General features: G+C 38.8%; 2 protein-coding genes across 2 annotated transcripts in view; one reads left to right on the top strand and one right to left on the bottom strand.

Annotated features, from left to right (window-relative positions):
- Positions 1-1,052: 1,052 nt before the first annotated feature.
- LOC117909095 (protein RRNAD1-like) overlaps positions 1,053-24,709 on the bottom strand; it is a 29,384-nt gene continuing 5,727 nt past the window's right edge. Inside the window, exons 5-12 of the mRNA XM_034822995.1 lie at positions 12,078-12,120; positions 10,385-10,640; positions 7,734-7,908; positions 5,675-5,758; positions 4,284-4,404; positions 3,700-3,905; positions 2,218-2,451; positions 1,053-1,542 (exon numbers count right to left, since the gene is read on the bottom strand). Of these exons, the coding sequence (XP_034678886.1) occupies positions 2,266-2,451; positions 3,700-3,905; positions 4,284-4,404; positions 5,675-5,758; positions 7,734-7,908; positions 10,385-10,640; positions 12,078-12,120 (1,071 nt within the window). The 3' untranslated portion in view covers positions 1,053-1,542; positions 2,218-2,265. The remainder of the gene's footprint in view (positions 1,543-2,217; positions 2,452-3,699; positions 3,906-4,283; positions 4,405-5,674; positions 5,759-7,733; positions 7,909-10,384; positions 10,641-12,077; positions 12,121-24,709) is intronic.
- LOC117909094 lies at positions 17,945-22,039 on the top strand. Its single transcript, XM_034822994.1, has 2 exons — positions 17,945-18,977; positions 20,944-22,039. The coding sequence occupies exons 1-2, from the start codon at positions 17,968-17,970 to the stop codon at positions 21,845-21,847; spliced, it is 1,914 nt and encodes a 637-aa protein (XP_034678885.1). The 5' UTR covers positions 17,945-17,967; the 3' UTR covers positions 21,848-22,039.

The following is a 24,709-nucleotide window of genomic DNA, read 5'->3' on the forward strand; positions in this document are numbered from 1 at the left end:
CCACTAAAATATCTTCATTCTTTCTTCCAATATCTTTGTTTTTCTTTTTCCAAATATGTAGTGAAATTTTCATAATCAAACTTCAATCGACATCCGTTTATTTATTCCTTATCCAAAACTAGAAAAGCCCAATCCACAAGCTGGTCAAAAATGGAAGTCCAACCTAAATAATTTTGAAATAGACATTGACACTATCATCCAACTTTAAAATGACAGTGAAAGCAAAAGAGGAGGAAGAGAAAAAAGGAAGCTTTCAAGTTTCAACAGTCGTATTTAGCATAAATGGCTAACCTTTTGAGGAATCTTTTAAGAGATAGACGATGAAGTGGACTCCTTGTATTTTGCTTTTCTCCTCTTTTATTTCTTTGAATGACTCCTTTTCTAGTGATAGCAATGGTTCATTTCATCTTGCTCTCATCCAAACTGCTAGCCACATCTTACTTATCGTCCACTACAACCCAATTCCATTGGTTACCTCAAAAGTCTTATGTGTCCGTAAAAGTGTTCTTTGCTTAAGGTCTTTAAAAGAGGACGTGGAATCGAGAACAACGTTGGTTTTTCTCAATCTTCTTTTTCGGCACGAAAAGTTATTTCATATTTAATAAAACTTTTTCGTAGTATCAAATTATCCTTTTAAAGCTACGAGTTCAATGTCAACCTCACATCGAGTTAAGTCATAGTCAAAAAGCAAAAGAGTTTCCCTCTTTTTTTTCACTTGTTTGGTTCAATCACATGCTTTGGCTTTTGCTTTCAGATATAAGCTTTTTTGGAAATCAATAATCAGTTTACAAAAGCTTAACAAAGAGCCCTTTTTTTTTAAGCATAGTAAGAGCTTTTGAATTTATCTGGGTAATTCAATAGGAAAAAAAAGAAAGAAGACTTATGAAAAGGATTCATAAGAAAAAAAATATCACATTCGAGAGAGCCCAGTTTTGGCTTTGTATAGGGAGTTGTTTCAAATTTAGGGAGACTTCTTTAATTGGTCATTATCCTTTCAAAATCATGATTTTAGCATCGGTTTCTATCAAAACTAAAAATCATCAGGTAGAAGGTTTCACGGGCAAAAATACTACTTGGATTCCAAAGACTAATCCAATCAAGACTACAACTTTCTAAAAGAGACAAAAAGTCAGTCAAATGTGAACAAGTGTGATCCCCCTATTAGTTTAACAAAATGCAATGTCTTCCTCTCCACAAATTAGTTAGAAGAATCTTCTTCCTCAGATACAGACCAATAAATAAATCAGACTCTACCATCTGTCTACTTCAGCTAACGATTAAACTAATACAATGTACCAAGTTGATAGTACCTTGGCTTGTGTTGTAGTTTCTTTGAAAATTTTATGAGTTCAAGAGGAATTCATGGAATGGGTCAAGCTTCAAAGGTGTTTCTGGTGAAAGTTGGAATGCAAACAAAGCCGTCCTACTCATTCCAACCTCCTAAGCAATAGAGATTTGTAGGGAAAGACTGGTCATACACCTGTTCATTCCCACCAGAAGAAACACAAGACAAGCACACTCCAATGAAATTCAGCAATCAACCTGTTGCATCATTTTGTTTTTAGACAAATACAAACAACTAACGGCTTTGGAATTGTTTTGGTATTTAATAACAGAAGCCTTAATTGAATAGACCGTAAATAGCACCTAAAATAGCATATTAGATGCATAAGTAACTCACAATTTGTCTTTGCCAGAATGCAATGAGGACATGAGGACTCTGAGCTCTTGTGCTTATCTTATTTCAGGCCATAATGGCCCATAATGACAGGGACATCGCCATATTTTTAATTTCAACAAAGTACTATATTATGGAATAAACAACTACAACACCTTAACAATTAAACCACGGGTTCTGGGCCCTGACAAAGAAGTTGAAGGAAGCTGACTCAACAAAAAAAATATATGCATGAAGGATGATTGAGTAAAACATAAAGGAAAAGAAAAAATGGTGATCCTCAGAACCTAATAGGCAGCTGCTGAATTTAGATTTCATGCCTAGAAGAAGCCATGTAGTAGCTTAAGACATGCAGAGGGGGAAAAAAATCTGAGTTGAGGTGGGGTTCGTGGGGAGGTTCCTGATTCAATTCCATGTAATGGTAATATTGAATTTTTACCTATCAGGAAAAGAAAAATACAGCTTCCCATTTTGACTATATAATATCAGATAAATAACCACCTGTAAGTCTGTGAAGGTTAACAAAAAGAAGGTATTACCTGCATGCAAGTTGCACCGTATCTAACTCAATGCTTCTCAAATTTGTGTCAATTTCTTTTCTTTGCAATTATGGCGACATTCCTTGGGGATAATACAGGATCAAAAATAGGCAACATGATTGCCTCCACTGAACTGCCTTGCTCTTGGAGGAACAATAATCTATCAAGCAGAATAAGTGTTTCCAAAAGAGGTCCTAAAGCAGCACGAAGAGACCAATAAGGTCCAATAAATTCCTGCATGGAATTGTGATGTTAATCAGTGCTTACCCAGCTGACTTATATAAATAAAGTGAATGGCATGCACACTGTTATTTATTTCCACAAGGAAGAATCTGTATGAGAACAAGTGATGAATTAGGACAAAGTATTATAGTATAACAGGATCTAAAGTATTTCATAATTTTCAAACTTAATGACACATGCCTTGAAATAATGATAACAAATAAATAAATCATATTGCTGGGGCTTTAGCCGAAGTGGCTTGATATGTGTTTTGATCCATTACCTATTAGCCTATTCTTTTGGGTCAAATTGGTAGCTTAACATGATACTAGAGCCTTGATTTTTATTATGTCATGAATTCAAACATTATTGCTTGTTTATTCCCCCCATTCATCAAGCACAGGTGCAAGAGCAAGCCCGAAGAAGGCTGTTTGTCTGGCATAGTGTTTGAGCTTTAGCCGAAGTTGGGTTGATATTCACGGTTGGTGCATTAGCTAACAGCTTAAGCTTTTGAGTTAAATTGGTAGCTTAACAAATAACATATTGCAATACAATTTAAACACTAAGAAGACACCAACAATGTACCACAATTATAAGAATGAAGTGCTTGTATAGAAATTTTGTAGAACATTTTTTTCAACATGATTTATGAATAGACAAGCTCACTCATAAAAGAGAATGTGAGATTTAGAAGTTCTTTTTCTTTCATTAGAAACTGTATAATCTCTTTAAGTCTTGGAAGTTAATTTATGATGCTTCTAAGTATATTCATGATTCTTAAAAAGCCTAACACCATAATTGAGAGAACCATAATCAGAGATGAGGTTAGCTTCTCTAGGTAAGTTTAAGGGTAATTAAGCAAGCTGGAAACATATCCCATACCTAAACCTTGGTCATGTCATTTCCATGACAGGTATTTAACAAACTTTAAAGTGCTCATCTAATATCAATATAACAAATCAAATCATTGGACTTTGTAACAACACATCTCATTACAACCAAAAAACCATATGCTATGAATGATAAGATTCATCACCATGAATAAACCACAGGGATTCCCATAATTTTACATGGGCATCCCTCATAGATGCTGATGTAAAGGTGAAATACCAACTCTGTTAATGAAGCATAGAGTTGAAAGAATATGATACACTGGAGTTTTGTTAAACATCAAGCAAGCTTTCTCTTATAGAAGTGAAGTGGAATTGTTACATATATAAATATGCAAGTAAAATCAATTAGGTACTGAGAGTAACATACAGCAAATGGTGCAGCTTCCTCCCACACTTCTTTAAAATTCACATCTGGCAAAGGTTTGAGACCAAGGCGGCACAACCCAGACTTGCAAAATTTCTCAAAGAGGGAATACTTATCAACAGAATTAATTGCGTCAGATATGGTAGTCTCATCAGAAGAAATCCCTTGAAATAAGGAATCTTTCTCCATTGCAAAAGCTGCTTTGTCATCTGCAGCACATGTTTCAATAGTAACTTGCAGTCATCTTGACGGGTAGTTCAAATGTCTCCCCGTAGCACATAAATAATCATAAAACAACAATCATACGCACTACACTAATTTAGTCCCGCAGAGGACTATCTTAAGCTGAATCACATCATTACAATGGGTCTAAGCTCTCCTGGATGTACACTGCTTGTACAGCTTTGCTTTGGTAGGCCTTTAAGGCCTAATCAATTCCAAGACAAAGGAGGAAAAACTGACAGCAATATGGAAGACTTATTAGCAGTACACTCCTTATTCACCAGGTTCAAATTTTGTCAACTTGGTTGGGCAGCTTCTTTTCATCCTACAGTGTTATTGAGATTGAGACAGAGGTAAATGTGTACCTTTTTCAGGATGCAGGGAAGACTCCAAATTCCTCCTTTGCTGTTGGCGGCGCAAAGCTTTCCCTTGACGCCCTATAGCAGGGCTTGTAATCAAAACGTCTGGATAATACCTATAGAGAACCTTCACAAGGTACAAAAAATATGATGTCTTCATGGTAGGAGAGGCAAAAAGGTGATATTCCTAAACAACCTATAAAAAAGGAATTGAGTTGTATTGGAAAAAAAAATTCTAAAAAAATGGTGTGCATTTCCTAGCATGTCACATGAACACTGGGTCGTCTTGATTTGATTTTGCATGCATGCTTGTATCAATGTACATAAGCTATTCTTCCGATCAAAGAGTATTATATCATGAAACAATGCAGGAAGTCCTTGTGCCAATTGAATAGGGCTTTCTAACATCACAATTATCAGGTAAAAAGTTCACAAAGGTTCCCATTTTGTTTGTTTGTTCTTTTGTGTTTTTGTGTTTTTTTTTTTTTTTCTTTTTTCTGGGGCAGCATAAAACAAGGTTAGAACTTAGAACAGAGAAATAAAAGCTTAAGATCAAAACACATATCTGTAGCAACTGTTGTCAAGATATCACTCATACTTTCACCGTAAATTGGGGATATTGTTGATATTCCAAACATTTTTCTCCTGACAGCTTTTAGGGAGAAATTCATGAAATATCCCAACATATCTTAGGAAATTCCACAATGATATATTGCAGAGTACATTGATGGAGCTTCAAATACAAAGAACCAGATAACTGATGGACATTTGAATCATGTGCCTTGCACTGAATGGAGACCAGAAATAATAGAAGCTAATAAATGTCAAAATTGCAATGTATTTGGTTCTGTGTTCTAAGGATAAGCAGCAGGGTAAGAGAGTGCCATCAGGCCAGTCCTAAATAAAATAAAAGGTTCTTTTCTAGGTTTTTCTATTAAAGCTTTGAAGACATGGGCTTGGGTTAGTTCGGTTATAAAAAATTCCTACAGCAACCAAACAGAACTTAATTGGTAAGAGAAAAATCTAAACCAAACCAAACCAACCAAGGGGCACTACCAAAACCAACCAGTGAAGGTTGGCTTGAATTAGTCAGGTTGGTTTATTTATTTATTTTTAATAAAAGAAGTGCCAAGATCTCTTGATATTGCTATGGATGAGTTAAACCAACATAATACTACCACATGCTTTGAATACATGCAAATATTGGCCTCAAAAATATCAGAACCATTAAGATTTTCAAGGTAGCACATATAGACACAAAATATTATGGTTTGCCTAGAATATTTTGAGTAGTTGCACTAGACAATTACAAGTCTGACAATAAGAAACAAACAATAACATCCAAAAAAAAAAAAAAAACAAATGAAGGGGGACAAATGTTGTTTGATAGCACATACCATCTGGTAGGCAGCCCGGAAAGCATGCAACTCAAAATTATGAAGACCAGCATCCTTTCCCATGACACTCCATCTCTCTGCACTCTAATAAGAGCAGTGAGGTGAATGGATATATCTATATAAGGCTAAAGTACAATGCCTAAAAAAAAAAAAAAAGACTGATCAGCATGGTTTTCCAACAAAATGCAAAGCATAACCCAATGACATTTGCAAATTAAGACTCTAAATGCAACTTCGTTTCATTAAGAACTATAATTTAAGACTCTAAAAACCCTAATCACCTGATTGAGTGAGAATGACAACCATTTTATTGTTGCCTCACCTGAAAATGGATATTAACTTCATCAATCATCTATGCTCTTTCTAATGCCTAATGAGTAAAAATGATTTCCAATAGTGAGAAGGTGAAACCATCCCTTTGAGCGAGGCTTTTCCTTCTTTATTTGCTTTAGCTTCGAACAAGAGGTTTGGGTAAATGAAGTGTGGACAGCCGAGGGGGAAAGGGGGGGAAGTTGGAACCCTTGTTTCAATAGACCTTTCAACGATTGGGAGTTGGAAGAAGTGGAAAGGCTATTTTGTTGCTTGGAGGGGAAGAAGGTTAGGGGGGATGAGGAGGATAGGGTGAAGTGGATGGCATCAAAGGATGGGGATTTCTCGTTGAAATCTTTGTATAGGACCATGCAGCCAGGGTCTCTTGCTTTTTTCCCTTCGAAGATTATATGGAACTCTTGTGTGCAGCCCAAATTGAGCTTTTTTGCGTGGGAGGCTTCTTGGGGGAGAGTTCTAACCTTGGATCGCTTGCAAAAGAGAGGTTGGGTTATGGCAAATAGATGTTTTTTATGCCATAAGAGTGAGGAGTCAATTGACCACCTTCTTATTCATTGTGAAAAAACAAGGGAAGTATGGATGGTGTTCCTTTCCTTTTTTGGAGTTTCGTGGGTTTTTCCTCTTTCGGTCAAGGAAACCCCTTTAGGATGGAGGGGCTCTTTTGTGGGAAAGAAAAGGAAGGTGGCATGGCAATTGGGACCGTTATGCTTGTTTTGGGTTATATGGAAGGCTAGAAATTCAATTGCATTTGAGGATTGTGGGCTGTCCATTCAAAGGCTGAAAGTATCTTTTGTGTATTTATTGTGGTCGGAAACCAAATTGTGGATAAAAGATGGTCCTTCGACCTTAATAGAATTTATAGAGTGGGTGTGTATGCGTTAAGGGAGAGGATTTTTTTGTTTTGCCTTGTCCTTTGTTGTATGGGCCCTTTTGTAAGGGGGTTAAGTCCCTTTATACTGTAATTCGGCAGGTCGCTACTTTAGCGCCTCTTTGCAATACAATCATATACTTATTGATCAAAAAAAAAAAAAAATGATTTCCAATAGTTCAATTAAAAAAGAACTATAAACTACTTACTATTCAACTCTACCAGTTCCAGTTGCCAAATATTTAACTCCTTTTGGTGGTCCAAAATTCTCAGCATTTAGACAAGTCTTCAAGCTTACTTAAATGAAGACATCAAGGGGCATCTCAGGTTTGAAGTGACATCTTATTACCCTCCCTTCTTGAAGGTTTTCTCTGAGGTTAAAAAACACTGACCAAAAGAAGAGATTCTTCCTCACAAAGCTCAGATAGTTCAGTTTAACAGAGATCAGTCAACTTCTAAACCTACACAATATCATTCTCTCAACGATTTTACTTCCAGCTTTAACTGGTTGACATTAGAAAGTGTCACTGATCAAAATTCTAGTTACCCAACCAAAGGGGCAAGACATGCAAGACTGGACCCAGAGAAAACTCTAGTCGGGGTCATCTAGGACATAATTGCCTAATAAACATATACCTTTGCTATCTGCATCCATGTGGAGTTAAATTCCATGAACCCACTGATGTGGTGCCTAACCTTCTTTCAAGTCCATGATCCAACAAATAAAAATGAGAGAAGGTACCACATTTTGCTTACAATTCTTAGTAATATGCAAAATGTTGACACAAACTTGGATAAGTGAATATCTTTGAAGGCCTCCATTGCAAACTGAACAATAATAAGAAAAGCAAGATAAAATTGTACCTGACAAGCAAGGTCGCGTGAACTTTTTCCAAGTGATAAGCCAGCAGATTTAATACCGGTACTCATTGGAAAACCACATTGGGAAGCAGAACTCTCACATACTTCTTCAGATAGTAAGTTGTAACAACAACCAATGCTAACCACTGCTTTAACTTCTTTGCACTCCAAAAATGTCCTGATTCAATATATACAACACATGAATATAGGTATATAAATAAATACCTAGATATGTATATGTGCGTGTGTTTTTATATTTCCCTCGTATATGTTAGGTAATTAAAAAAAAAACTTGACTATGGGGGTTTCCCACCCCTTGAGTGGTTACCTGGATTTGCGGTCCTTGTTTGTAGCAGGGAGATTTAGATTCACAATTGTATGGATTGTGATTAGGATGGATTTGTATCCCTCAACACAGGATGTTCACCATAGTATTATTTTTTAAAAGGCAAAGATCAAATCTATTAAAAGTACCTAACAAAAGAGCGCACAAAAATATACATGGTGTATACAAAGAAGCCAAAAGGCCATACAAAGCAGAGGGAGACACAAAAAACACTCTTTTCCTACTTAGAGTTCAGCCAATCAAATGGTCCAAAATAAACACAATGGAGCTACTTCCTAAGCTTTCTTCCTTTTTTTTCTTAACAAAGGATCCATGTCAATTCAAAAGGATGTTTCTTACTGAGGAATACATCATACTTCAATAGAAACACAGAGCGGCTATCCCTCAGCCTTTTCTCCCTTTCTTTCTAATAAAACACTCATGCTAACCTTTAAGAACCTCTTTCACTAAATTGGAGAGAATATTATAGATGTCGAATAAAGCCAATATACACATACATACATACATACATACATACATATATATATATATATAGACAAATTGCTTGTTTGCAATGGACGAGGATATGATTAGTTAATTCTTCTTCTCTTATATATGTATGATGTAGCAATGATATACAAGAACCCACCCTTTTCTTTTAAGTTGATCCGAGGTTAGAATCCTTGGTATGATGTAGCAATGTTAGAATCCTTCCCTTAACTTCCTCCTAAACAAAAAATCCCACTTTAGACTCTTAAACCTCCTGGGAGGGGAAAGCCTCTCCATCATCCAAAGCATGATAGAAGGATTGAATAAAGAGCTTCCCATCTTTCGTACCATCCCAAACCAACCTATCCTCATCTTCTCTAAGTCTTCCCCCAAACTTATTAAACAAACTCTTAATGTTATCTAACTTGGAACTGCCGAAAGTAATATGGGTCCCAAAGCCCCTTCCCACTCAAATATTCTCAAAAATCAGCCACCTAAGAAGCTGCAAAGGAGTATTGAGTAAGAAAGGTTCTCTCAACGAAGAGTTGCCACACCAAACATCCTGTTAGAATTTAACTCTTCTCCATTAAGTACCTCTAGCCTAGTTTTCTAATGGAACATGCCCACCCTCTTCTAACAGCTATGGGCGAACCAACACCATAGCCTCCCTTCCTTCATGGTAACACCAACTTCTCAATTATTCCCTAAACTTTACCTCAACAGAAAATCCCTTTTCGAAGAAAATTTCTAACACCTTTTTCCATGTAACACTTCGTTGAGCGTAGACAAGGCTCTAACACCTAGACCCCCTTTCTTTTTATCTTACAAAACGACACCTCATAATGCCTATAACCTACCTCATCTACTCAAGCCTAATTGCTTAAGCTTGGCTTGTTGAGAATAGTTCATTTGACTAGTAGCGTAGTTGGGTGCTTATTAAGTGGCCAATGAGAGTTGTAGGCAACTTAAGTCCATTTCACTTCATAGTGCTATATATCATCATAAATCTATTATAATAACTTGCAAAATGGATTTCTATGGTACATGGATATAAGAAGTAGAAATGGGTCAAAGGTATGTCCCATTATTTACTACGCTAGACTAGACTGATTACAAGGTGCATGAATAACATTGAAATGTGGTACATTGTGGATGTCCTTATTTATTATAAATATGGTACATGAATAGCTTTATTTAGATCATTTAATTGAAATCGGCTAGTTTCAAATGCAAGACCAACTTTTTACTTAGCAACAGAAGAATGATAAAAGAACATTATTTTTGTTTGGCAACTCTCTAATCAAGTTATGGCAAATTTCATTGCTAAGAGAGAGAATTTAAAAAGGAAAGAATAAGAAGAAACTTACAGATTGACAAATTTTGCATTTTGGAATGAAAGTGTCCCAGATTTTATATTGAGTCCATTAGCAGATCAACTGGTATGAGCAATTGGTAGTGAACATAGGTGTACCATATAAAACTAGTTCTAGCCATTTTAGAGCTATAAATCATCTCATTACTTTGGGCTGATGTTAGCCACAATCAAGCCTCATTAACATCTCTAAGGGAACACCCAAGTCAAAGCTTGCCGATCTTTTCCAGCCATAAAGATTTGATAGAAGGTGCCACTCCCAAAGAAACATTAATGGATAAACTCCTCTTGCCGAAGTGTTATGGATGAAGTGAAGCATTTCATTGTAACAACAGGAGGCTAGCATATATTTGACACAAGTTATCTATTAATTTGCATCTGTAAGTCAATGTGGAGGGGGGCTTCTTTCATTAAATTCCAGAATTAAAAAAACCAAGTTTGAAAATCTAAGCATACCTCATTACTCACCTAAGCATTGTTACTGAAAGGTCTCCACATGCGTGAAGTCCAGCAAGAACAAATGAAGACTCATTATCTACATCACACAAAGATGGCAATCTTCTCTTATCTAGTCCTGCATGAGAAGGTTGGCTTACGCTTTGTCCAATCTGCTGTGGACGCTGAACATCATCTTCATACAGTAACATCTCATTCACGGCTTTCAACATGTCGGCAGACATTACACGGCATGTTACAGTCTTTGGCACATTCAAACTTCTACTCCCTGACCTAATAGAGCAAAAAGTATCAGTATCATTGAGAACTACAGGAAACATAGAAAAGGAATCTAAATTTAATAAAATTTAATTATTGAAATCTAAGGTACCAACCAAGTTGACCATTTATGACAAAATCAGGGTACCAGCACCATGCATTTAATGAGTCTCACTCATGTGGTTAATATGTAGCCTAAATTCCATATTAGACTAGCTGGATGGTACATACAATTTTATTTTATTTTTTGATAAATATCATGAATATATTAAAGGGCAAAGGCCACCAAGCATACAGGACGTATACAATCTGCCTCAAAACGAGAGCACAAAAAAACAAGCACCCTTACCCTCCCTAAGTGGCCGCTAGCCACTCCAAAAAACCTAAGAGTGAAGAGGACTCCTCTCCAATATACACCCTAGCCAACTCCACAAGGTACAAACAAAAGAATTTTTGAGTTTCTGTATATTTAACACCCCTCCCTTGAAAGCTAACCTATTTCTTTCCTTCCATACCGTCCAAAAAATACACAACGGTATAGAATTCCAAATTTTTTCCTCTTTTTCCCCACAAGGGGCCCTTCCAACTGAATAACGCCTCCTTCACCAACTCTGGGAACACCCACTGAACCCCCACTAGGGCAAAAATAATTTCCCATAAGGCCCTTACCACTATACAATGCAAAGAATGTGATTTACACTCTCCTCTTCACAACCACACAAAAAACATCGGTTAGGAAATTGCCATCCCCGTTTTTGAAGCCTATCCAAGGTAAGAATCTTCCCCCACGCGGCTTCCCAAGCAAAAAAACGCCACTTTGGTTGGGACCTTATCCACCCAAACGCCTCTATACGGAAAGTCGCAAGCATTGATAACAACCAGCTTGTTGTAGGCATCCTTCACCCCTAAAAGCTCTTTATTTTTGTTAAGCTACAAACTGACCTAAAAGCTTAAGCTATTTGGAAATGAGCCCACAATGTATACCAAGCTAATACCCTCCTTACATGTGGCTCCACACCAGCTTGTGGACAGACAAATCACAATTATGAACAAATCAGATGGTGGAATAAAGAGAAGAAAAGATTTGAACTAAACAAGTGTAGTGAACCAAAACTCTGATACCATGTTGAGTTACCAATTGATCTAAGAGCTTAAGCTGTTAGGAAATAAATCCACTAACAATTTTATTTATTTATAAAAAAAATACAATAGGATTTGTACAATTACATGTACTTGATAAAAAATGAGCTAATAGATACTTAACCAAGTAATTTTGTGAGAGATTCCTAAATGAGACCAGATAATGAGCTCAACTAAGCATGTAGAACATGTACTAATATACTGCCAGTGGCCTGAGAGGTACCTTAGGCTCCATTCTGCAATAAAAAAATTAACAAAAAACTAAAATAAAAAAGAAATAACAATTTTAGGTGATCAGATCTTGTACCCAGATTTATGCATCTGAGCTGCATAGTGCTTCTTGATTCGTTCTGCACGTGCATTTGTAACATTTCCATGATGAGAACAAGAATCAATTGCAACCACAGAGAGCTGATATTGAAAGGAAAGTACTTGTGCAAGATAGCCCTAAAAGAAATTTTGAATCACAAAAAGACAACAAAGTTATATAGGAAGTAAGCAAAATCATTTTTGTTTTTCAAATAAATGTACGCAATTTTTAGAATTCTCCACAAGGGAATTCTTTTGGGTTAATTCCTCCTCCCCCTCCAACCCCAACAAAAAGACAAAAAGGCTAAATGAATAAAGGAAAGAAGATTTATAAAATATCTTGTTCAATTGACAGTTAAGATTACACCTATCACACAGAATTGATAGTCAGAAATCATTTTTTTTAATCTGTAGTTTAAATAAGGCTTTTTAATAGGAGAAAATCCATAAAACACCATAAGATGTATGAATAGAGACCACTAAAAAACCAAAACCTTCATCAAGTTACAGTGGACGAGTAAAAGAGAAAAAATGATTTTCAAGCTCTTCTTCTCCCCTTCCATTCACTTAGAACCCATCATTGTTTTACCAGCAATTGCTTGATCAAATGTGTTAGGGTTTTAGCCAAAATTTCTTGATATTTACTATTTGTCCGTCCATTACCTAATAGTTTAAACCTTTAGGTGAATTGGTAGCTTAAAATGGCATTAGAGCCTTGGTTTTTGAGAAGTCATGATTCGAACCTGCCAGCTTCTTTATCTCTCACTTTTATTGAGTCTTAAGTAGAAGCCCAAAGGAGCATGCCCATGAGTCGGAGTGTTAGGACTTTAATCCAAATTAGCTTGATGTTCATTGTTTTTTTATTACATAACACCTTAAGCTTTTGGGTAAATTAGTAGCCTAACAACATACAATGTATGAGGCTACAATAAAGTTAAAATTTAAAATTCAAGTATTTAAGGCATGATCACATTTATTAAAACTTACCATTCATACAGGAATTATGGGAGTTGAATATAGTTATAAGAACTTTCTGGGTGGTTTGAATATTTAAAATATATTATAAACTTCCTATTTTTTTAAAAAAAAAAAAAAAAAAAGGAAGAAGAAGGAAAAACGAAATTTGTAAAATTATAGATAAGAAAGCATTGGGAATTCACTCACAAATAAACAAAAGGGGTGAATGGGGTGATGCATGGCAGCTTCCTCCCACCACCTCACACACGTTTCCACAGGCATAAAAGTTTTTGTTTGCTTTCACTCTTCCAACAAGCTTCTCATCAAATGCTGGAGCAAGAAAAAGGGAAGCTTTAGAAAGGAAGAGGGTGCAGAAAGAAAAAGGGTGCTCTTCCTTTCTATAGATTCCCTATTTTTGGCTCCGGACTAAGAATTTCACCCTTCTCTAACCTAAGAATTTCATTCCCTAGGCCAGAGAAGGGTGACACTCACTTAACTAAGTTGTGCAGGCCAGCAATATTTCTACTGGAGGTTCAAGATCCTTTGCAGTAGTGAAGTAGGGATTGCATTTAGGATCTATGGATGGTGATTTAGCTTTGGAAGCTTCCTCTATTGCTTCAAGATTGTCATCCTTGAGAAATATTTTCATTGAACAGTGAAATAGTTCTATAGGTCATGGCTTTTTGCTTTGTATTGAGTACCAGACCAAAAGGGTATGGTGGAAGAAGGGTTGAGTCGGTGTGAATGCTCTCAATGGCAGCCTTTTCCCCAAGATTTGATCAAAGAGGGTTGTGACTTGGTACTCAAAAAGGTTTCAGGGCTTTCAAGGGAATAATATTCTTCCCCAACTAATCGTGTTGCAGGTGTTTCAGGAGCAGTGTGTGAGCTCTGAGGTGTGGGTTGGATTAATTAGGCTTCCTATACATTTTTGGAGTTAGATCTGTTCAAGACAATAGGCAAACTGTGTGGAAGTTTTGCCTAGACAACTTTGGGGTTGAGATCAGTCATATTTTAACAACCAACCCTTCCTTTATTCACATCTTTGTTAAAAGTATTCCTTTTGTAATCCATTGCATAATGATTCAAAAAACACCAGGTCCCTCCCCTATACAACTAAAGCATTGATAAACTTCAAATGTCACTTTCTTTTGACTGAATCTTTTGTTCTCCTCATCATTCAAGAAGGACAAGAAAATCTTATGACAACAAAGACACTAGCATTTCCCCTAGATTCAAAACCATACTTGGTGATAGAACTAATAAATATTTTTTGTTTCATGGTCATACAAGCCTATAACAGAAACTTTCTTTTGGTGGAAACCTTTTTTCTCCTTATCTTTCGAGAAAGACGAGAAAATATCAAGATGTAAAAATTCCCAAACACTTCACATTGATTCAAACCCATAACTGATGAGAAAAACAGAACAGATATTTTTTATCTTTACTACTCACAAGCTTATATTCTTGCTCTTTTATCCAATTTTAATCTTCCTCCCAATCCAATACTAGGGTGCTTGTGTAGACTGATATAGTATTATGGTAATTAGTCATAAATGTAGCACTGTGCAATCCTCTATTTGATAGTTAAATAATTTGCATTTAGAAGGTCCCTAGAATTCATTGGAGGAAATGCAACAAAAATGATATTGTAACAACACCAACAGAAATTAATCAAATTTCGAAAGGACGTGTGACTGGAGGGCAATCATTAAATTAATCAGGAAGGAGACAAGTGCCCCATAGCAGCACAACTGAAAAAAAATAGTCAAAGGGAAAGAATATAAGCTAACAGCAGAAAAAGATTGAACAGATTGAACAGCTTTAAAGGAGATATAAATAATTGAAGTTAGCAGTAAAAAAAAACAGGGAAGACAGATGGCATCTGTTCAACCAAAAAATAAATGCGCAAGAAGTTGTCACATAGAGCAAATAATGAGGAAAGTGGAGCAATAATGGAGGCATGAAGTCGATATTTCCATGATAGGAAGAACATTTTGCTATGTATCTCAGCCATATGTTGTGTACCAAAAGGGTGTCCCAAAAGACAACAAGGTGAAAATCAGCCACTAAAAATGATGGTGAAGCCAAAGTAATTCAACCAAAAGCAATTGCACAAGATCCCAATAGTATAGAATAACTTTTTTTTGATCAGTAATCCCAATAGTATAGAATAACAAAGAAATTGATAAACCTAAGAAAGAACAAATACCAAAGTGTCAGACAGCAAAAGGCATAGTCAACCCCATCAACCATTAAAAAAATGTGAGTAGGAGTGTTGCAAAGAAATTGGGAGAGTTCATTACTAATAACAAAGTCATCACCATAACATAAAGCAATGACCTCCATAACAATGGTAGCATTTACTTTCTCAGGTCTCTATATCTTAGTGAATTAAGAGTTAGTTTGGGAGTGATTTTGAAAGGTTAAAAGTGCTTCCAAATGCTTGGAAGACTTTCATTACCAAAATTAGACATTTGAAAAAGTTTTAAACATGCAGAGAGACACTTAAGCTGATTATTAGACTAACACTAGATAGGTGCTTCTTTTAACAATCAGCTTTCTGTTAACATACATATCACCAAAAACCACTATCAGAGCACTTCTTTTCACTCATTTCCAAACACTAATTGATTCTTCATAAAAATGTTTATGTTTGAAGCACTTTTGACAAAAGAGCTACAGGATAAAAACGCTTCTATTATGATAATCACTCCCAAATGAGCTCTAGGTTCCAACATCATTACAGATTTCTTAGAATTGGTTTTTTATCACATAATTTCCTTTGCAGACATGTACATACATTTGCTAACATTTCCATTTAGCTTATCAATACTCTTTAATTTCAACACTTTGACTTTATAGCACATTCCAATTTCTTGCCCTCATCTTTTATAGTTGTGTAACTCAATTCCTAATTTAACCCCTTGGTCAAATTATCAAATCCTTGTGTTAGGAGGGAAGAAAGAGAATCGAACATCCGTAATGGTCATAAACAAACAATTGATTAGAAGCCAGTAGATCACATTCCACCACTCAGTGCTACTCACTTTATATGTCTCCAAGTCAGGGCATCTGGATCATTCAGTAAGCTTTAGCACACCAATATACATTCTACTTGGATTAGTCAAACTAACTGTAAAAACCACTAAGTTGAAGTTAAAACTAAGAAACAAAAATGAAATAAGCTAGATGTGTTGAAATGTGAATGTGTAGATTTGAAATTAATATACTGAACCAAAAGCATGTGATAACAATAAAGGGAATTAGTGCTAAGAAAGTGAAAAAGATAGAAATTTAAAGATAATAAGAAGTAAACAATGTTTCTGATGAACAGTAAACATTATTAGACTGATGCTGAAAATTAAACATTGCCACTGGACATGGAAAATAAAGTTGAAAACTGAAATTGATAAAGATATGATATTGGTATTAAAAGGAATCTCTCAAAAAAAAAAATGATATTGATATTGAAAGGCAAATTATGGATTCATACTGTATGTTGTTGAAGATGACTTCCTTTTTGGAGCATAGGGAGCTATTAAACTTTTGATTTTTTTAATAGGTAAAGAGAAGAAGTATATATAGAAAAGAGGAGACGCCAAAAACAGTGCACTCAAAGTATATAGTATAAGCTTAAAGGCTCATCCTAGAGGGAAAGGGAAAGAAGTAAAAACATCACCTGCCTTTACGCAACTGTATTCATGAAACCAAACCTCTGGAACTAGTTTCAAATATTTAGTGATGGAGACTGAGTTCACCAATGAGGGGGCAACAAGTCCATATTTGACTCTTGATTTCTGCTCTTTATCCTGCTTATATACCATGTTGTCAGGGTACTATGCCCACAGAAAAGAGGGGTGTTTTTGGGGATTGAGGAGATAATTGAAGTGGACCATAAAGTGGTGTTAGTTTGAGAGCTTCGCTTATTGAGGAAGAGGGGCACAACCTTTTCCTTGACAATGCGAGGGGTGCTTTTCTTCTATTAAGGGTGGAAATGGAGCAACAAAAAGGGACTAATAAGACTCAAAATTTCTTGCTTGTTTCCTCGGCAACAAAATGAAAGATGAGAAAAATCACCAGGACTTACTGCAATTTCTTTCTCTTCCTTTCTTTTTGGGTGTGGGGCGTGTGGGTAGGTAGGTTGGTAGTGGAGATGGGAATCTGCCAGAAATTGACTTGGCAGTGTCAAAACAACTTCCAAAAATCCAAAACTTTCTCTCTCTGTTCTCTCTCCGGGATGGAGAGGATAGCCTAGCATGGAAAGATTGATGTCTTGGATAGTGTTCGAGTCTAGGCATGGCAAAGGTTTGGGTAGCGATTGAATCGAAGACGTTTGAGGTGTCTATAGAGGAAATCAAAGGGAAACTAAAAGGTGTCATTGTGGAAAGGAGTAGAGGCTTTTCCACTTGGATCAGGTTTGGGGTATCAAGTTTGAGGAAGCTTCTGGAATGCTTTGAAGAATGTTGCAGGGAGGATAAGAAAGGTAGATTGGTTAAAGTCTGGGAGGAAGAGGGAAGAAAGTTCCGGTTGGAGAGGCGTGTAAACGGGGCAGGAAGATATATCTTATGCTCTGTTGTGGATGTAGAGGCTAAGAGATTTTGTTTAGTTTTTCCTGAAGGAAAGGGCGTGATAGGAGGATGGGCCATTCTAGCCGAGAAGCTAAGGGCGTTGGGGATAGTTACTAAAAAGGAAGACAAAGGTGTAGAAGCAACCCAATTCAAATCAAAAAAGAAGGATGCAACAATAGATGATGAAGAAGATGGGTGCAGTGGTAAGAAGAAGCAGGGGGGGAAAAAAGTTTCCTAGATGTGGTTAAAGGACCGGCTGGAAGGGTTGGTGAAGAGCTGTGGCTTCAGGCTGGAGGAAGGGGTCTGAGGAGGAGGGAGGAAGTTTTGGGGCGTTGCCTAGTTGGTAGGTGGGAAGGGGCAGCGATGGAGATGGAGTTAGAGTCGCTTAAATACTGGGGGAAACGCAGTTGGAACCTTAGGAAAGGAGTTAAGGTGTTGAAGCTGGGGGAACCTTTCTTCTTGTTGGAATTTGAAGATGAAGGGGAAGCAGAGAGGGTATTAAACAGGGGGACGCGTAGATTTCAGGATAGGCCGCTGCATCTAGAGAGATGGAACGAGGAGGCTGGGTGTTTACAGGTCGGAAGCCAAACAAAAGAAGTTTGGGTAAGGGTGGTGGGGCTTCCGCTTCACTGTTGGAGTGAAGAAATGTTCAAAAGTATTGGTGATTGCTGTGGAGGTCTGGTGGAGGTGGATGAAGATACAAAGAACCTTTCTCAACTTCAATGGGCCAGGATTTTGGTAAAGAATGGCGGGAATTTTTTTCCAGGAACTTTGAATTTAGTGGTGAAGTCCTTTTGCTATGCAGTCCGTCTGTGGTGGGAGGTGCAGCCTAGAGTTTCAGCAGTGGAGCCGATGATGAACTTGAGTTGGAGAGAGGGGGAAAGGATGAGGGAAAGAGGGGATGAGGGATCACGCGCCGGGAACAGCGGTGGGATGGAAAAGGAAGAATGGCGTGCAGCTGAAGCAGATGGATCAGGTGCAGTCAGAAAAAGAACGGGAAAAGAAAAGTATGATGGTGACAAGATGGGAGTTTCAGCTAATGGGATGGCAGGATATGGCAAGGAGGAAGGAGAGGTGGGCTCAAGTGAAAGAGACGTTGTGGGTGGGCTTGATAGCTGCAAGTCTGGGTGTGAAGTGACTCAGCCCAGAAACAGCCAAAGTCTGGAGCATGAGAGTACCGAGGTGTGGGTAGAAAAACTAAAGGTGACAAATGGGCCAAGGGTTAGTTGGGAAAGGGGCCAGTCAAGCAGAGGTGGGGAATGGGCCGCTCAAGAAGGCCCTTTAAGTGATAAAAGAAATTTGTTGGGCCAGATGGACAATAAGGGTGAGAAGCGGGCTTCAAGGGTAGATATTTCTTTAGTGCAGCGGGATGGGTGATTCATGCCTAATTGGTGTCTCAGTTGATGTATGTCCAGCTGGTGCTCCTTGATGGCAGGTGTAATCAACAAAATTTTTAACCTATAACACCATGAACTAGGGTAGCAAATACAAAGCTACTATAGCATAGTGGCTCTAGGATCGTTCCACTGGGAAGGACACTCAAGTAAAAAATGATACCAATTCAAAGTGAATTGGTGTTGTTTCATTTCAAGATTAGCTTAAGAAATAAAACACAAACTTTGGTTGAAAAAGGTTTGGACTTAGATTAACAACACAACAAGTGATGAAAATAACTTAAGAAGAAAAGCATTCCTTGGAGATTCAGGTATACAGGGGAGGTTTCTCATGCAAAAGCATAGCTCCGGTCACTTGGTTCAATTACTCACATTAGAGACTTAACACTAAGTCAATTCTCTAACAGGTGCTGCATAAATGCATCCCTCAATTGGATTTCAGCTTTAATTCTCTCATTGATGCAACTTGCAATGGTTCAAGCTTCTCACTTAGCTTTTACCATTCAAGGTGATCTTTAACCTTGGATTATCCGTCAAAAGCTCGCAAGAGGTAACTAATGGATGTCTCCTAAGAGTCCAAAAGCTTACCAAGTGTTGGCTATTCTAGAAAATCCTACCTTCAAGTCACCTACCAGAGGCTCGCAAGGGGTAAACTAGTGCATCTCCATGGGTGAAGATCACTTGCCTTACCAAGTGTTGGCCCAGGTGACTCCAAGGTGTTTTAAGTTAACTAAAAACATTAGAAACCATTCACGGGACACACTTACTCTTCATTCATAGCTGAAACCACAAAGCTTCTGATTGATGCACTTGGAACCTTTCCCGGCAACCTTAACTCCAAGGAACTAAAAGGTTTAGCTACTCATTCTCTGGGGAAAATTCCTCAGAGAGTGCATAACTTAGAAAAAATATTAAAATACGAAGTGAGAAGGTAAGGTAGTCAAGAGCTAAAGCTCTTTGTATTTCTTTCTTTGGAATTTACAAAAAGTTCAACAGACAGAACACCCTCAGAACAGGCTCCTCGGGCTCCCTTTTATACCAAAAATCCCAAGTACAGCTATCCCATGGTATTTTGCTAAATTCCTAACTTAAAAGTTAAGGAAATCTATCATTGGTGACTTACAAGGAGAATTTAGGCATTTAAGCAACAAAAATCTAATGAAAAATATCTCCAAGAGTCGGTTACAAATATCAGGAAGCACTAAGGACCACTTCGCAGGTGAAAGATGAGGTCTGCGAAATTTCGCAGGTACTCAAGAGGAGCTGCGAAATTTCTTCATAGCAACCAACTGCTTCAACACCTTTGCAAAGTGGACTTCCAACTTGAGGTGTTTGGCTTCCATCGCGGCGTGAAGCTTCAGGGGAACTCCATAGCACTGTGCAAAAAGGCTGCGAAACCATTCCGCAACAAGAATGGTGATTTCGCAGCACTTTACTGAAGTCTTCTTTCCTTCAGCTTGGAGTAGTTATCTTCCAACGGCTGTAGCTTCCTCATTTCAGATCCAAATTGCACACGGTTTGAGGCATTGGATTGTTGACTTCCCAAGCTTTCAAATGACATATTGTATGCATAAATTGAACATCAGGAAGTGCTCCAAAACTAGCTGCAGTGACTGTCATCAAGAGTGCTCCATGGTTGAATCCTCTTTGCTTCCCCTTTGCATTTCCACTTTGCTTATGGCATAAGAGCTTCAAGGCTCTGATTCTTCATGCCTCTGAGCTTCCTATTGCTTGCCAATGATTCCAAATAACTCTCCTCAATCTCATAATGCTTTGGTGATCAAAATACTAACAAAAACACCAAAACTTACACAATTTGATTAGTATTGATTGAAAGGGGCCTTAACATGCTAATTGGGTTAAAAGGCACTAACTACTACTCAAAAGTGCTTAAAAGGATTAATTAGAAGTTATCAAATAGCACTTTTTGAGTAGTAATCAATGGGCTGGGTCATTTGGACAATAGGCCCAAAGTGGTAGAGAATGGTGGGCCTTCCAGCTTAGGGGTAAATTACACCTCGGTGGAGCAGGCTATCGATGTTGGCCCATCTTCTTTTCAAAAGGATGGGCTGGGCTGGCTGCACATCAGATCTAGAGGGGCAGGAGGAGAGGGACAGCCCATCTTAGCATCAGCCTGGGCCTCGTTTGCTTACAAGACTCCATGGGATGAACCTGGCGAAAAAGCTAGGGCTTCGTCTTTCCTTGTGCCTACTGAGGAGTTTTTCGCCGAAGAAAGTCTAGTCGGAGGGATGGGGCCTTTAGCGGCGAGAGGGACACCAGAACGCTGCTCAGTTACGGACGAGTGCTTTTTGGAGGAAGTTTCCAGGTATTCACTCTTAAAACCCTCGACTGTTTGCGTGTGGGGGGGTCGGGCCTCTTCTTCTTCTTCTCCTTTCTCTGGGATGGGGGGCTCTTTGCTTGAGATGGAGGAGAGATGTGGTCATGAAGTCATTCTGAAGGAAACCGAAGAGGGGTTAAATATCAACCCTCTAAGCATGCGTCCGGCAGAAGAGAGAATGGGAGAGAAGAGTACGAGCGGGTTTTTCCCGCTAAAAGATGGAAGGAAGGAATGGGGAGAGGAGGAGGATAAGGATATGGAGTCGTGGAATTACAGCTGTATGGCAAAGTTTTGCCACTGTTTGGGAATGCCAACAGAGGGCTGTGAGAGGGATATTCTGAAACTTCTCCACAAAATGAGGGACAGAAGAGATAGAAGCGAGAATCTAAGCGGAAAAAAGAGGAAAGGTCAGAGAACCTCAAGATTTGATCGCGAGTTGAAGAAACTAGAATGGTCAGTGAATTATAGCGGGTCAGGAGGGGACAGGGGGTATCAAGAGTGTGTTACATGAGGATTCGAATTATGTCATGGAATGTAAGGGGGGCAAATGACAAAGAGAAGAGGAAACTGATAAAAGATGTGATTAAAACCCAGAGAGCAGATTTAGTGTGTCTCCAGGAAACAAAATTGCAGGAGATGATGAGAGCAATTGTGAGGAGTTTAGGGGTAGGAAGATGTCTGGAATGGGGGGCTTTGAACTCAAGGGGTGCGGCGGGAGGGGTGGTGGTGTTCTGGGACAATAGGGTGCTGCAGTTGGAGGAAATGGAGGTGGGCAATTATTCAGTTTCTTGCCGGTTCAAGAATGTTGAGGATGGTTTTTGCTGGGTGTTTTCAGGAGTTTACGGGCCCTCTGTGAAAGTGGAGAAAGAAGAGTTTCTGAGCGAATTGGGGGCCATCAAAGGGCTATGGAGCGAACCGTGGTGTGTTGCTGGCGACTTCAATATGATAAGATTCCCTACTGAGAGAAGCCGAGGAGGTAGATTGTCCCCATCAATGAGGAGATTTACAGAAGTGATAGAGGAGTTAGAGCTAAGGGATTTACCCCTTCAGGGGGGGATGTTCACGTGGAGTGGAGGTTTTAATAATCTCTTAAAATCGAGAATTGATCGATTTCTTATCTCTGAAGATTGGGAAGCTCATTTCCGGGAGTGTATTCAAGGTGTTTTGGCTAGACCAGTATCAGATCATTCTCCAATTATTCTTGATGGAGGGGGGATGAGGAGAGGGCCCACACCTTTCAGATTCGAGAACATGTGGCTGAAGGAGGAAGGCTTCAAAGAGGTGCTAAGGAATTGGTGGGAGGGGATCCAGATTAGTGGGACAGCCAGCTATATTTTGAGCGAGAAATTAAAGGCTTTAAAGCCGATTCTGAAAAACTGGAACACAAAGGTTTTCGGACAGATCAAGTGTAAGAAACAAGAGGCTTGGAATTCTTTGGATTTCTGGGACAAGGAAGAGAGGGACCGGGAATTGTCCTTGGAAGAGGAAGAAGCTAGGAAGGAGGCAAAAGAAATGTATAAGAAGTGGGTCCTTTTAGAAGAAACGTCTTGGAGGCAGAAGTCAAGGGAAATATGGCTGAAAGAAGGGGATAGAAATACAAGGTTTTTTCATCAGATGGCTAATGCTCATAGAAGAAGGAATCAGATGAATAGAATCAAAGTGAACGGGAGATGGTACAATGAGGAAAGGGAAATCAAAGAGGTGGTATGCAGGGAGTACCAGGGGCTACTGGCAGATCCGGGGGGGTGGAAGCCTAGGATAGATGCCTTGATGTTTGAAAGGTTGGAAGAGGGGGATGCGGAGGGGCTGGAGAAGCCTTTCACGGAGGAGGAGGTTTTTAGGGCTTTGTCAGGCTGTTGTGGCGAGAAAGCGCCAGGCCCTGACGGTTTTTCAATGGCCTTTTGGCAATTCTCGTGGGATTTTGTTAAAGAAGAGGTCATGAATTTCTTTAGGCAATTCCATGAGACCGGGAGCTTTGTAAGAAGTTTGAATGCAACTTTTATAGTGTTGATACCTAAGAAAGGGGGGGCAGAGGACTTGAAGGACTTTAGGCCAATTAGCTTGGTGGGAGGGTTATATAAGTGGCTAGCTAAGGTCTTGGCTAATAGAATGAAGGGTGTCTTAGCAAAGGTCATCTCAACGGCCCAAAATGCTTTCGTGGAGGGACGGCAGATTATGGATGCAATGCTGGTTGCCAATGAGGCAATTGACTCCATTGTGAAAAGTAATAGAGGGGCGATTCTCTGTAAATTAGACATTGAGAAAGCCTATGACCACGTGGATTGGGATTTTCTTTTAGCAGTGATGGAGAAGATGGGGTTTGGGGAAAGATGGTGCAGGTGGATAAAGTGGTGTCTATCCACTGTTAGGTACTCAGTTATGGTGAATGGAAGTCCTACGGGTTTTTTCCAAAGTTCAAGGGGGTTAAGGCAAGGAGACCCCTTGTCGCCGTACCTTTTTGTAGTGGTGATGGAGGCCTTCAGCGTTTTGATAAAGAGGGCAGTAGCTGGGGGGTTTTTGGCGCCTTGTTTGATTCGGGGAAGAAGAGGCGTAGGGATCCAGATATCACATTTGTTGTTTGCTGATGATACGCTGATTTTTTGTGAAGCAAAGGAGGATCAGTTATTGTATATGGGCTGGTTGTTAATGTGGTTTGAGGCAATGTCAGGGTTAAGAGTAAATCTGGAGAAAAGTGAGCTGATTCCGGTTGGTAGAGTTGAGAATGTGGATGAGTTGGCTGATGAGTTAGGTTTTAGGGTGGCAAAACTGCCTACCACTTATTTGGGAATGCCGTTAGGTGCCCCGTTTAAAAGCGTTGCAGCGTGGGATGGAATAGAAGTAAGATTCAGAAAGAAATTGGCTATGTGGAAGCGTCAATACATTTCAAAAGGGGGGAGGATTACTCTAGTGCGGAGTACATTGGCAAATTTACCGGTTTACTTTATGTCGCTTTTCCAGATGCCTAGAGTGGTTAGAATCAGATTGGAGAAGATACAAAGAGACTTTTTGTGGGGTGGCGGGGCTCTAGTGCAAAAACCACATTTAGTAAAGTGGTCAATTGTTTGTTTAGACAAAAGAAGTGGAGGGTTGGGGGTTAAGAATCTTGGGGCCTTCAATAAGGCTCTCCTTGGCAAATGGGTGTGGCGCTTTGCAAATGAAAGAAAGGCTCTATGGAACCAAGTGATCAGAGGGAAATACGGGGAGGAAAGAGGAGGGTGGAGATCTTGTGAGTCAAGGGAGGCCTATGGGTGTGGGTTGTGGAAGGCAATAAGTAAAATGGGACATCATGTGACCCCTTTTGTTGGCTTTGTGGTGGGTGATGGTGAGAAAGTGAAGTTTTGGAAAGATAAATGGTGTGAAACCATCCCTTTGA

This window comes from Vitis riparia, chromosome 19 (assembly GCF_004353265.1).
Source record: "Vitis riparia cultivar Riparia Gloire de Montpellier isolate 1030 chromosome 19, EGFV_Vit.rip_1.0, whole genome shotgun sequence".
NCBI lineage: Eukaryota > Viridiplantae > Streptophyta > Magnoliopsida > Vitales > Vitaceae > Vitis > Vitis riparia.